Source organism: Sitophilus oryzae, unplaced genomic scaffold (genome assembly GCF_002938485.1).
Source record: "Sitophilus oryzae breed Bouriz unplaced genomic scaffold, Soryzae_2.0 scaffold_1274_pilon_pilon, whole genome shotgun sequence".
NCBI lineage: Eukaryota > Metazoa > Arthropoda > Insecta > Coleoptera > Curculionidae > Sitophilus > Sitophilus oryzae.
Genome location: NW_022145920.1, coordinates 3337433 through 3351400, shown reverse-complemented (window position 1 = coordinate 3351400; position 13968 = coordinate 3337433). Strand labels below are relative to the sequence as shown.

General features: G+C 34.0%; 1 protein-coding gene across 2 annotated transcripts in view; it reads left to right on the top strand.

Annotated features, from left to right (window-relative positions):
* The window catches only part of LOC115874370 (ski oncogene), a 183526-nt gene that overhangs the window by 24638 nt on the left and 144920 nt on the right, over positions 1-13968 (top strand). For both annotated transcript variants that reach the window (XM_030889515.1, XM_030889514.1), the window contains exons 3-6: positions 113-497; positions 3942-4151; positions 11506-11687; positions 11969-12161. In XM_030889515.1, coding sequence (XP_030745375.1) covers positions 192-497; positions 3942-4151; positions 11506-11687; positions 11969-12161 — 891 coding nt within the window. In that variant the 5' untranslated portion in view covers positions 113-191. The remainder of the gene's footprint in view (positions 1-112; positions 498-3941; positions 4152-11505; positions 11688-11968; positions 12162-13968) is intronic.

Sequence of the window (13968 nt, the reverse complement as noted above, 5' to 3'; positions counted from 1 at the left end):
TTAGAGGCCGTTGAGTCTTTTTTTGTAATTTCTGTATTGTTAAAGTCAAATACAAAAATAATTTATTTTCATCAGTTGAATCATATTAATAAATATTTCTTTTTTTTTCCAGTGGCATCTTATCGAAATGAAAACTCCAACTTCTTTTCCTGAGATCTGACGCTCCACCGCACCCCAACTCCGAGCCGAAAATGATGGAAGTGACGCCCCACCTGAAAACCGTCCTAAAGAACTACCAGTACAGCGCTACCAAGTCGCTCCAGGGCCCCGGCTTATCCCTCAACCCGTCGCCGATCAAGAACGAGGTTCCTCCTAGTCCGGAAGGTACCAACAACGATGAGGACTTCCAACCATCCCCGGTACCTTTTCCGGTGCAGCAGGTGCCCATTCTCGCCGCTCCCGACACCTCGTGCAGCGAGAGGAGCGAGACCATTTTGGAGGGCGAGGCGATTTCTTGCTTCGTCGTCGGGGGCGAGAAGAGGTTGTGTTTGCCGCAGGTGAGTACTCGATTGTAGAGGGCACACGTTTTCACTGTGTATACAATTCTAATTAGGGTTACCAGATAAAAACCCGTCCATCCCGGGCAAGCCTTCCCAAAAATCCGGACGTCATAATATTTTAGCGATATAAGAGCTAAAAATAGTACCGTATGATCGAAAAAAAAACGGCGTCAGCTATGGCTATGAAATGAAGATCGCTGTCATTTTATATGTAAATTTATATGGGAAATGTAATCGATCGTCATTTCCCAGCCAACTGGACGCCGTTTTTGTCGATCATACCGTAACCGTATAATGTTTTTTTTAGGAGTAAAAGTGATACTTTTTGTGGCGACGGTGTACGTTTGACAATGCAGGCGTTTGGGACGTTTCAAACGTCCCAAATAATAAAAAGATTTAAAAGCAATAAGCCTTGTAAGTAATTATATATCGAGAAACTATGGTTACTAGTATGTTAGTTTAATAATATATTTTCGTACTTTTGTGCTTAGGCGTAAAAGTGCTTTACTTTTATGCCTAGGCGTTAAAATGATGTTTTTATGTTGTCAACCACTTCGCAAAAATTTATGCTTTTGTGACGTTTGAAAAAAAAATACATTTATAACTTTCAAAACTTAAAACTTACGAAGTAAAGCAATGAATTTACACTGCTGAATTTATCGATGATTTTTTAAGTAACTAATTTTATTAAAATTAATTATATTAATTTGCATTATTGCAACATTTCTTAATGGAACATTAAAATCCGGACGCTTATGTCCGGATTAATCCGGACATCTGGTAACCCTAATTCCAATATTCGTTAAGTGCTAATTGAGTACCTTAAGCTACCTTCATATAGATAGGCAGAAAGTAGTCTCGACTGACTAGTGAGAAAGAAAATCTAGGAACTAGTGGGGTTGCAGTCGGAAGGGTTTGACAAAGAATTAATACACTTTGTTAATTGTTAATATATAATATATATCTATATGAAGATCTCTATATAATTAGAGATGTCTGTATTTATACAGGGTGTTTCAAAAAACATGTGCCATCTCCCGTGGGGAGATTCTTCACGTAAAATTAAGATTGATTATGTCGATCAAAAGTTGTCTTTTGATTTGTTTTTTTTGAAATGCAATTTTATAAATTTGCCTTAAACCAAGAATAGCAGCCTATAAAAACTTGACAAAGTGTTAAATAAGTAACCATTGATTCCTTATAAAAAAAATGAAAAAAAGTTTCTTTAAACAAGGGTGCGGAAATGTATAGTTTTAAAATTTAGGGGATGTTAAAACTTCAAAAAAATAGGTATTTTGTAAATACCCCCCAAGTAGCATTTTTGGACACATTTTAGGTAATGTTTCTATTAATTGTGTCTGTTTCTTGACACAAAATGGACACGGTATGCCACAAATACGAAACATTTTCGAAACCTATATATTTTATATGGCTCTATTACATGTGTTTCCAATATGGTGGCGGAATCAAAACTTAGAGGAAATGTTTCGAAACATTTTCTGCAATTTGTGTCCAAGATGGTTTCGTTTTCACCAGCCACTGTTTCTAAATGTGAAGAAACAAAATAACAAACTAAAATAGTCTATATCTGTGTGTGGATTTCAAAATGAAAACAACCATCAACAATGGCGACCTCCGCCATCATTTTTTTGTCTTAAAATCTTTGTTTTTAGGTTTTCTCGCACAAAAAATGTCTGGCAATAGCAAATTCATCGTTTAATTTAATAATGTACTTTTTACATTATTAACTACAAAATATTTTTGTTTGAAATATAGATTTTTGTTTTTATTTCTATATATCATGATTCTGAAAATAAAAAAATATATAAATCAATGTAAGTAGAACGCGTTCTTATGAGTTTAAAAGCTCAACAGCCGATAAAAACATATTTTTAGTTAAAAACACTATCACTAGTCAACATGGCGGAATTTTAATTCATTATTTTATAAAATTGACATGGAGTCGGACACAAATCATCTACATTATTTCATATTTATGTCTAAAAAGAGAGAGATTCGTGATGAACTGACAATAAATGGAAACCTTGTTTCCAAAATATTTCGATTTAGCGCTATCTGTTTAGAAATTTCGAACTAGTTACCTCTCAACAACGCCAATCAAAACTTGTGGTCAAAATAATTAAAACATTTTTATAGATTTATTATAACACAATTAAAACATAAAAACATACATTTTCCATTGTGAAAAAAAAAGAGAAAACGCTTTGCTGGTCACGTTTTTCTTCGGTCTCCTGTTGGGTATGGGTAGTGGCTGTTATTACCATTTATTCCTAAAACAAATAATCTCTGTTATGTGTATAATAATAAAATTATAAAATCGCATAAGAAAAATATATCTGTATTTGTACTCACCATAATATCTCCTTCCTTCTGCTTTTTTAATTATAGTACATCATAGTACAAGGAACTTTCCTGGTACTATAAAAACTTAAAGAATGCTTATGTGCAAAAACTGCAGAACAATAAAGTAAGGTTATGCTTTCATGTATATCAAATAAATTATGGAAACTTTTCAAGCACAAAACGGGTACAAAATATGTAAATGTGAGCCACATCTGTTTCTTAAAAGTTTCGAAAAACCATATTTTGGTAAAATCTTTCAAAACAAAAAGCGATTTATGTTACAAGACATATGCATCAAAAATGTGACGAAACTGTTTCTCAGCAGAGATTTTGTTTCGATTTTGTGTCTAAAAATGCTACTTAGGTCTACCATTATTTTTTTAATTTGCTTTTGGTAGCTCTTGATAGCATCAGTAGTATACATTTTAATAAAATTTAATAATAAATTAGATTAAATGAATAATTTATTAATTTTATTTTATTAATTGTAATTTAATTTATTTATTAATTGTAATTAATAAAATTGCGTTTATCATAAAGAAGACCGAAATAGAAAAAATATCAAGATATAACTTTTAATCGGCATTAAACGGCCTATACAAGAGAAAAAAGTCAGTGGCGGTAACCCATGCATATTCACGTCCCTGGTAAATGTGTCGACACTTTTTTAGCATTAAAATATACACTAATAATATTTTTTACTTTCAAAATTTCATTCGAATCACTAAAAGCATTTAGAAAAAATTATAATAAATAAAAAACGAAAACTTTAATTCCCTGTAGCTATGAAACAAATCACAATCGGACCTATGTTAATATAAAAAATAAATCTTTTTTTACGTGAGGAATCTATCCACAGGAGATGGCACATGTTATTTGAAACACCCTGTATTTTCGAAATGTTCATGTAACCCAGTCAAATTAGAAAAAAAGCTAAAGTTTTGAAAATAGTCTTAAACGGTTCCTCTAGACTGGGTTTGCTGTATATGCCCTGATTTTATTACTTATTAATTTTTTATTTTATTTATTTTTTTGCTAATTTTATTTGTTTGTTGCTTTATTAATTTTGTTTTCTAGGTACTGAATTCTGTACTGAGGGAGTTCACACTGCAAGAAATAAATCGAGAATGCGATCAGCTACAGATATACTGTTCGCGATGCACGCCAGAACAACTCAACGTCTTGAAAAGCCACGCTATACTGCCTTCTGGAGCGCCCAGTTGCGGTCTCATCACCAAAACGGATGCGGAACGTCTTTGTAGCGCCCTTCTATTTGGAGCACATAAAGTAAGTTGATAAAAATATTTAGATATTTAGAACTATTGAAAAGAGTATACGTCACGTATACTCTTCATATACGTTTCATATACGTGCTCTTTCTCTCTGTATAAGTTTAATTCCCTCTCTCTCTGTCTCTCTAAACTCTACAATCTACGTGTTTAATTATTCGGTGTTTGACATCATTTTAAAAAGTGGTAGAGCATCTTTCGTATTTTAAATGGAACACTACTTTCATATCTCATAATTTTTCTATTATACTCACCTGTCTCTAACATTTTTTGAGATAATAAAAAAAACATGTGCAAAATGGACAAAAACATAATCTTGAATGGAAACTACGCTACGCATTGGTAAAATCATGAATTGAACATTATAAAAGTTGAAATTTGGATTATAAATTAACGAAAGTCGGTATATTCAATATGTCTAAACCAACTGATTGGATATTACACAGGGAGAGCAAAAAAAGATATTTCCGTTTGTTATAAAATTGCTCAAATCTTTGTTATTTTAAATTCAACCCTATGTATTGTAACGTTTTTAGTTCGTTACATGTCTTTATATATGATATATGATGTCTGGCGTATCATCACCGGATTCCGTATTTATAAATAACATAACGCAACCGTTACTACTTCTAAAAAATAACAGATATAAAATAACGACACGTAGAGATCGGCCGCTCGTGAAACGAAAAACGAAGTCGGCGCTCTGCACCGCCAAGAAATTCTATGCTGCTCGAAGCAGTTCCAAAAAACAATTAGTATGGATGGAAAACATGTTATTTCAACTTGTGTCTAGCCCTAGCAGGCAACTATTAAGCCCGACCAATCACGTTAGAGTTTTTGACAAACACAAATGAATTAACACACTTCAAATAACCACGCTAACCAACCTGATTGGTCAAGCTTAAAAGTTGACTGCTAGGGCTAGACACTTCTGTTATTTCGTCAACCATCGATACAGGCGGCGAGACACGGACAACGGAGTGGGGAATGCGCTACGGCGAACGTAGCTGCTTCGGCCGATGCCGTCACTGGTCGTATTGGGCTTACAACAGCTTAAAAATAATAGGATATAAAAGAAGCAGGTTTTTTGAAACAGTTGCGGGCATAACGCCTGGCGGTCGAGATAACAGGAGTGGGAAAGAAACGCTGCTGCATCGGTCGATTGTCGATGGAGGCTCGCAACGGGTTGGAGAAGCAGTCATTTTAGATACGTTGTTTTTCAACCTGTTACGAGCATAACAGGGCGGCGGTCGAGATAATCGGAGTGGGAAAGGAACGCTGCTGCATCGGTCGATTGTCGATGGAGGTTCGAAGCAGGTTGGAGAATAACGCATCAGTTGTTTTAGACACATTGTTTTTCAACCTGTTACGAGCATAACGGGCGGAGGTCGAGATATGGCGCTGTATGTTTCAGTACTTACTTATTAAGTTTCAATATTTAGGTATTCATTTAATCTGAAAAATTTTCAGAATATTTTAAGATTTTTTAAAAATGTATACAGGGTGTTTTGAAAAACCTGGTCATTGATTAATCACGATCCTGCTTAAAGCCCTTGACGTAAAAAGCTGATTTTTGGAAAACAGATTGACTTTAGGGTGTAGAGGTTCGATAAGAAGGGATTTTTCGAAACTCGAATTCTAAGGGGGTAAAACTACCCTCAAATATTAGAATATTTTTTATTTAAAAACCGGTGAGTTTTTCGGAAAAACTCTTAAAACACGTATATTTTATTAAGTTATACGTTTTTATAAGTCAGGGTGTTTCATAAAATAAGACCATTGAGTAATCACTATTCTGCTTAAAGTGCTTGACGTTTAAAGCTGATTTTTGGCAAAGGGATTGACTGTGGAGTTGAGGTTCGATAAGGAGGTGTTTGTCGAATCTCAAATTCCAATAGGGTGAAAACGCCCTAGCGTAAAATATTACAATATTTGTTATTTAAAAAACGGTTAGTCTTTCGGGAAAACGCCTGGACACGCATAATTTATTTTGTTTTTTTACATATTTTGAAATTTTTTAAAAAATCATACAGGGTGTTCCAAAAAGTTGAGTAATTGATTAACCACGATTCTGCTTAAACTGCTGGACGTTTAAAGCTTATTTTTGGCAAATGTGAGAAAATTTTATCCAGTTTGTATGTTAATAAAAATTCTTGTTTTGCTTTATCATCACCACTAGAAATTATTAATTCGACGCGAACGAAGTCGCGGGTACACGCTAGTTTAAGTGTAAAATTAATTCGAATTCTAGTGTGTAGTTGGTTTACTTATGAAGAATATACTACACATTTTCTTATTGCTATTTTTTGACCGCAAATGGTAAAATCATAACTAAGAGCTTCTCGCCCGTCGAGTGAGATGCACCCTGTACACTGCTACGCAATTCAGGATCTACCCGGATCGAGGGGCAGGGCGTAGGTAGATCGGAATGTATAGGTATAGATGAGTGGCGGAATTTTGGCTTTTTTATATCGCAATTTGTAAGCAGCGCTTATTTGTAAACAACCACCGTTTTTAGAGAGGTATTTTAGATAACAATCGATATTTAGAAATCTTTTGACACCCTGGAAATACTACCACCGAGCACGTCATTGTTGCAACTTGCAACTGCGTTAATACGCCTGGCGGTGACCGCCTCATAGTCTTTTAGATATTTAGCAGTAAAATAAAGAAACCTGTTATTTTTAAGCTGTTTTTTATAAATAACTATAACAACTGTTTCAGCTGTTATCTAAAAATAACAGTTTTGCCCATCTCTACTCAGGCCTGATAATTTACTTGAAACACTTGGCGTAGTTCTAACGTTCTCAAGTCGACAATCCTGGGCGGTTCTGTGGGCATTTATTTTCAAGGTTTCGCTCTCCGCGAGGTAACGTCACTTTTGGTTTGGCGGTCTGTCGCCTGTCACCATACTAACCCGGCTTTTAGAAATGGTAATTTAAATCTTGCTGCTTAATTTGAATCGGCTGCTATTTCGAAGCTACAGATAAAGATGAGATATTATCTTTATTAGATTCGATATTATTATTGAGTATTTTTAGGGTAGAGTTTTGGATTGGCCCACCTTAACTCGTATTTGTATTTTGCTGGCACGTTGGTGTTCTTTTGCTTTTGTCTTCTAGAATATTAAATGGAAGAAAGGACAATTGCCTTTGTTTATTATACAGCCCTCGGAAGTATTTCGAGGTATGTTTATTATGTTTATTACACTACCGTTCTAAATGATAGTTTCGTGTTTTTAGGGTCCAAGGTACGGATAGTGTTCCAAAGTACGGACATTATCCAAGGTACAGATATCCAAGGTACGGACTGTATCCTATGGTTAGATGCCCTATGTACGGGTAGTTTTCCTATGGACAGGTGTCCGATGGAGGGATGCCCCATGTAGGGATAGTTTTGCCTATGTATAGAGTGCCCCAGTATGGATGTAGCGTAAGCCCCATACGAGAATGGCCACGGAACGATGGGTGGCCAACAAATCTCTAGAATGGTGGAGAAACTCACCAGGGCAGAGACAAGCGAAAAGGTTCATTGTAGAACATTCGCCAAAATTCACGGTAGACTTGATAAGCAAGGACAGAACGACAGTCAAAGCTGTAGTAGGTCTACTAACAGGGCATTGTAAGCTAAATAGGCATCTAAAGCTGATGGGATTGACAGACGAAGCTATGTGTAGGTTCTGCCAATCTGAAGAAGAAATGTCAGAACATATTTTATGTCGGTGTGACAGCCTGGCAAATGTGCGGTTTCCGGTAATAGGCAATGATAGGCCATTGCCAAGGAGCTACATGGAGGGTTCAGTCTCCAAGTTGCTAAACTTTGTGAAAAGGATAGGACTGGAGAATGTAATCTAAGGATCAGAAGAGGACCACAATAGATCTGAGAAGGTCGCAGTGGATCAGGCCGAAAGCCACCTCTAAGAATCTAATCTAATCTAAGCCCCATGCTGCTTTGCTCCTGTTTTTAAGCCTAATCAGTAGTTACGGCTATTTTGGTTCATGGTGTCCTCGTTTTGACCCCTTTTATTGTATTGGTCAACAGTGACGCCGAGAGACAGTGCAGAGGTACAAGCCCAACTCATGCTGTACTGTTTGTAGCAGGATTGTCTAAAGAACGAGCAGCTAAGTTTAGATTTAAGTTCTGGTTCTATGATTTGCATTTTCTATATTTTCAGTCTTGAATAATATCGTACAGACTTTACGCTTAGTGGTTAAATTACCTGTGTCAGATTAGTATTTAAAATATGATTTAGATCTTAGTTTCTTTGCGAACATTACGTCTTGTAATAGTATTACTTTCTATATATAAATAACGTCATTTTGACAGATGAATAACCGAACAGATTCTAGAATCTACGGCTTGCAACATCTCTGATTTAACATCGTATAAAATATAACAAATAAAGTAATGCTACTTTTTTTATATTTTTAATAACTCTGTATTGTATTTTCCATAGTCTTTCAGTGAACATATTTAGTACTATTTTTAACATAACTTTCTTCGATATCTATATCACAACCACTATAGTTGCTAGAATTCTACAATGTTATTTACCATCAAAGAACATCATGAATAAATATAGTCATTAGTTTTAAGTAATATACAACTGTGTTTTCTATCTCTGTTCGTGCCTGGCGCCCAATATTTATATTTTTGATTTATTATTGTTAATTAGTTTTTCTCCAGTGAAATACCTTATCCACGACTGCTCTACCGTTGAAAAGCTGCCGTTCGCAGTGGTAGTGTTTTAAAAAACGCTATAGTATATTATTTAAAAAATCAAGAGACTAATAACATTGCTAATAGAATAGCTTTTCAACGATATACCATGTTCCTATACCTAACCCTTCCGGTTTATTAAGTAGAGCTCTTTAAAAATTAATAATTCTTAATTTTGTTACCATGACAATTTTAAAAATTTAGCAAGTACAGTCTAATTGATAGTTATAAAGTTTGAATATTTGTCATGGTATGGTAACGGTGTTCTTTAAACAAAACAACCAAAGTCTATATATTTGAAACAACTGCATATAGAATTATTATCTTTTAAATGACTTTCCTGAAGAAACAAAAAGGTTTAAATATACACATTATATATCGTTGAAAAGCAGTTTTATTTATGTTTCGATTTTTTAAATATTTGAATTTAAAATAGCAATGATTTGATCGATTTTATAACAAAGGGATTTTTTTTGATCTCCCTATTTGATATTTAATCGGCTGATTTAGATAGTTCGAATATGTCGACTTTCCTTAAACTATAAACTAAATTTCAGCTTTCAATATGCCGAATTTATGATTTAACCTCGGATTTAACTGTCTATAGGGAAATTAAAATAACTTTGGTTGCACATCCTAATACGACCACCAGCAAACTCCATAAGACGACGCATGGTGTCATTGATGACGTGCACCGAAAGTTTATGAATTTAACCAACGCTTATTCAAGATCTTGTCTTTCCTTCATCGGGGAAACTATAAGAGATAGCTATAGGTTAGTAAATTAGAAAAATTATGAGATACTAAAGTAGGTAGTTTCCAATAATGTAATAATATATTGGGTGTTCCATTTAAAGTGTCAAATATGCTACCACTTTTAGTATAAACCGGCATTGTAATGTTGAAAATAATTTAGACAGCAGGTCCAGGTGCCTTTATACCTCGCTTTATACAAAAATCCAAATTTAAAAAGAATCCTATCACATTTAAACATCTATTTTTATTAGTCTGTAGTATATCAGTCGTTTTGCAATGTTTATTGTTAATATAATTGACACACTTTATTTTCACGAAATAATTCCACTATGCACATTGTTGTTATAATAGCGATTAAACAGTTTTGAAAAGAATTAAAAACAAGTTCATTTTATTCATTTCGTCAAAAAAATATTTAAAAATCGTTTTTATGGTCAAAAAGGCTTTCATTTTGACATACATTGTACAGGGTGTCCCACTAAGAATAGCTCTCGGCTGTATCTCGGAAAGTATTAGCCGTAGAGCCAACGGAAAAAAATATTTATAACTAAAGGGGCTATGAGAAATTGCTGGAAATTATTTTCAAGTTTGTAAAACGGCCGCTAGAGGGCGCAACTGCTATGGAAAATAAGAAAATAGAATTTTTACAGAATTTTGCCTAGATAACGAGTACTATAAATAATAGCTTCATAATCTTCAGTAAGTTTTGGATTTTTTTTGTTAGAACCATTTTCCCCTATCTGCTAAAATAAAGTGGTGGGGGAAGGTTAGATGTATCTTTATTTATATGTTAATAATTCCGGCCTGGATGATCAGAATCCAACAAACGAGGGCTCGTTTAAAAGAGCGTTTCTCACTCTATATTATACCATAAAAATAATAATAATAAGGTTTTGAACGTAGACGCTAGGGGGCGCTTTCTTACAATTTAACAAACATAGCGCGTTTTTTCAAAAAAATTAAATACAATAGTATACGTAATTTTAGCTGATAGTAAAGAGTAGTAAAAGCTTAAAAAATCAGCGAAAACCGCATCTTGATATCTTCTGTCAAACCGAAGATATTAGCAAAATTATAATAAATAGCAAAAAATAAGCTCTTAATTACCTTATTTTTACAACACGGTATCAGTAGCCCTCTTGATTATGCCCATTTTAACAAAAAAATAAGATAAAAACAGTTAGTTTATCTTAAAATCAACGAAATAGCAGAATACCATAATACCAGATGTATTCATATCTAATAATTAAGATATTAATAACAGTGAACAAGAAACGATGATTCAGTGAAGTCATGGTAGGCTTTGGAAAAAAGTTGCTTTTGACGTAATAGTATTAACGTCAAATTGTTATTAGATCAACATTTTAATAGTCTTTTATCTTTTGACTGGTTTTTCAAAATGCCAACAACTTCAACTACTTCAAATAATAATGGCATTTTGAAAAAGCAATTAAAAGATTAAAAAAACGCTGCTAAGATAAATATTACTCATTAAGCAATACTAAGTACTGTTATATTAATCAATTAAGGCTGCGTTCACTGAAATTTATGAAAAAAAGCCCTTTGCCTTGGGTACAGATACCGCCACGTTTTGAAAATAGCTCAAAACGAAACAAAATTGAACGAGGCAACAGGAAACGCTAAAAAAAATCCCACTATGTCTTTGTGGGGAGTAGTTTTCAGGCGCTTTTTTAAGAATCGAAAGTAGGTCAAGACAACTGGAAATAAACCGAAATGCGACAAAATTGGGTGACGAAATGCGACCTTAACCTGCTTTGAAGTGTTCTTCGCATAGTGTAGAGGCTGTTTAAGATATTTCTAACGTATATTTGGAGCATTTTCCAAACCTAATCTTACTAGACTGTTTTTGTTTCTAGAACAATCAGCCTCTAAGGCCCAGGAAAGGTGCCACGTCGTTTCCAGTATATCACGAGTGTTTTGGCGAGGCCAGGGGGCGATGCTATCCAGAACTGTTCACTGGAAAACATACGAAATGTATTGAGTGTTCAGATTGTCAAGGCGGTTTCAATCCTCAGCAGTTCGTCTGTCACGTGCATAGGTAAGGGATTCTATTTTTTGTTTATTATAAGTAATATTTAAACATATATCGTCGGCTTTGTGACGAAAAGGCGTATTTCGATTTTTGCAACTTTTGAGGAGTGCATTTTAAAAATTCTAAATATTTATTAATTTTAGTATATTAATTTTGTATTTAAAATTAATAAAAAAAATTGATATAAAATTAATAAGGTATAATATTGAGATACAGCCAATTTTCCATGCTAAAAAATGACCAATTGGGCATGTAATATTATTTTTTATCTAATTGATTTTTGACAGGAATTTGGAAAATCGAACGGTACATTGGGGTTTTGACTCCAGTAGTCATTGGAGATCGTATCTTCATGTGCCAGATGAAGAATCCGATAAAGACAATTGGGAGAAAATTCTGGACGAGATGCTGGAAAGGTATTTGGGCAAAATTCCTTTCCCACCTCCCCCAGTGGTGGAGAGTACAGTAAAAAGAAAACAGGTGAGTGATGTTTTTAAGTTTAGAAGTGAATCTAGAAACAATAGTTTGCTATTAATTCAATTGGATGTTGTATATTTATATTATGATTTTTAATAAGTGTGAGTGGGTTCCTCGTCTATATTTTTATGCTCTAGTTTGGCAACAAATATGATCTGAAGACTGATTATAAATAATAAGGACTAATCTCCGATCGGTCTTTCTTATAGATTAATTTGTGACAATATTTTAGGACAATCTAAATAATTCCTCTTTTTTTTATTGGATATAATATACACATGATCCAAGATATGTTCATATTTTTTAAATTAATAGGTATACAAATATTGGTATACTCTTTGGCTGTACTACTGTGCATGAGTATTCTCTGCAGTTATACATATATTTTCATATAGACGATTGAATTGAAGAAAATTCAAGTTTTTATTCATCATTTTTAAAGCATTGTTTTAAATTTTATAAATTTGATGGGTATTTTGGTTTTGAGAAATGAAAATTATTCAGTGTAGAGGATATGCAATCAATAGTGTATATTGTAGTGTTATGTAAATATTATTGGAACTCTAGACACACAGTAGATTTGCAAGTGATTAACCCCTCTCCTAAACATTCTACATTAGAACAGTTGTATTAGATTTAAAGCGTAGTTTACACGGGAGAGAAAATTGAGATAGAACTTGCTAGAGTAATTTGCGATAGTGTTTACATTTAAGCAAATTTTAAAGCAATCTCTTGGCATATGCTTTGAGCAAGAAATTGCATGCACGTATACACGCTATGGTGTATATTGCACAAGTATATTGTTAAGTAGAAAAATGTCGCGCCGTAAAAAGAGAATATAATATATAGAATTATAAGCGCCGTAATTAATTAAATAAATTAAGAAATGAAAACCCAAAGCATTTAAACAATTTTCTGCGAATGTCAGAAGTCGATTTTAACTTTTTACTACAACTAATTTCGAATAAAATATTAAAATTGGATATGCCACAATTCCGGAAATCCTTCAAATATATTAATCAAAGTGATGGTATCTTCTTTCGACCACATACGTTTCTCCATTTTAATATCGTTATTTAACACGCCTTCGAGAATCACTTGCACCAAAAACTTTCAACAAAACGGAAATAGATTTTAACTTGCCAGAGCACTCTCCTAACCTGTTTACACTTGCAAGCGTCTTGCGCCGCAACCACTTCCCCGCCAGTTTTGTGACTTGCTGGGAGAGTGCTTTCGGTTACTGTTTACATTATGCAAGTTTGGTAGAAGTGCTCTCAGACATATACTTGCGATAATTTACTTGCCCGTGTAAACTACGCTTAAACACCTAGATCGTTCATTGAAGAAATAAGAAGAGGCGCAACCTTATCGGCGATTTTGTGGCACAAAATATGTCCGAGATGTAGCTGGCGTTACCGTCAACCTGTCCGAGATTTAGTTTAGCTCTGCGCCCGCGCGGTTGCGTGCTTATAGTCGTTTACAGCGCAGTGGATAAAGAATACTGTACCGTAGTTCTGCTTTCAGTCGACAGAGTGGGTGTTGTTGGACAGGAGACAGTGTTACCAGAACTACGGGTTAATCCGTAGATTTACGGATTTTGAGTACAGTACGTTAATCATACAGATTTTTTCTCATTAAACAATTTAATATAATATTATATGATTAAACAAAGAACGGTGTCAGAGTTGGCTTGAAAAATGAAGTTGGCTTTTTTTATTTCATATGTAAAATATTATAGTAAATGTCAATAATCGTCATTTCCAAGCCCACTAAACGACTTTTTTCGATCATACGAGATATTCAGTACTTA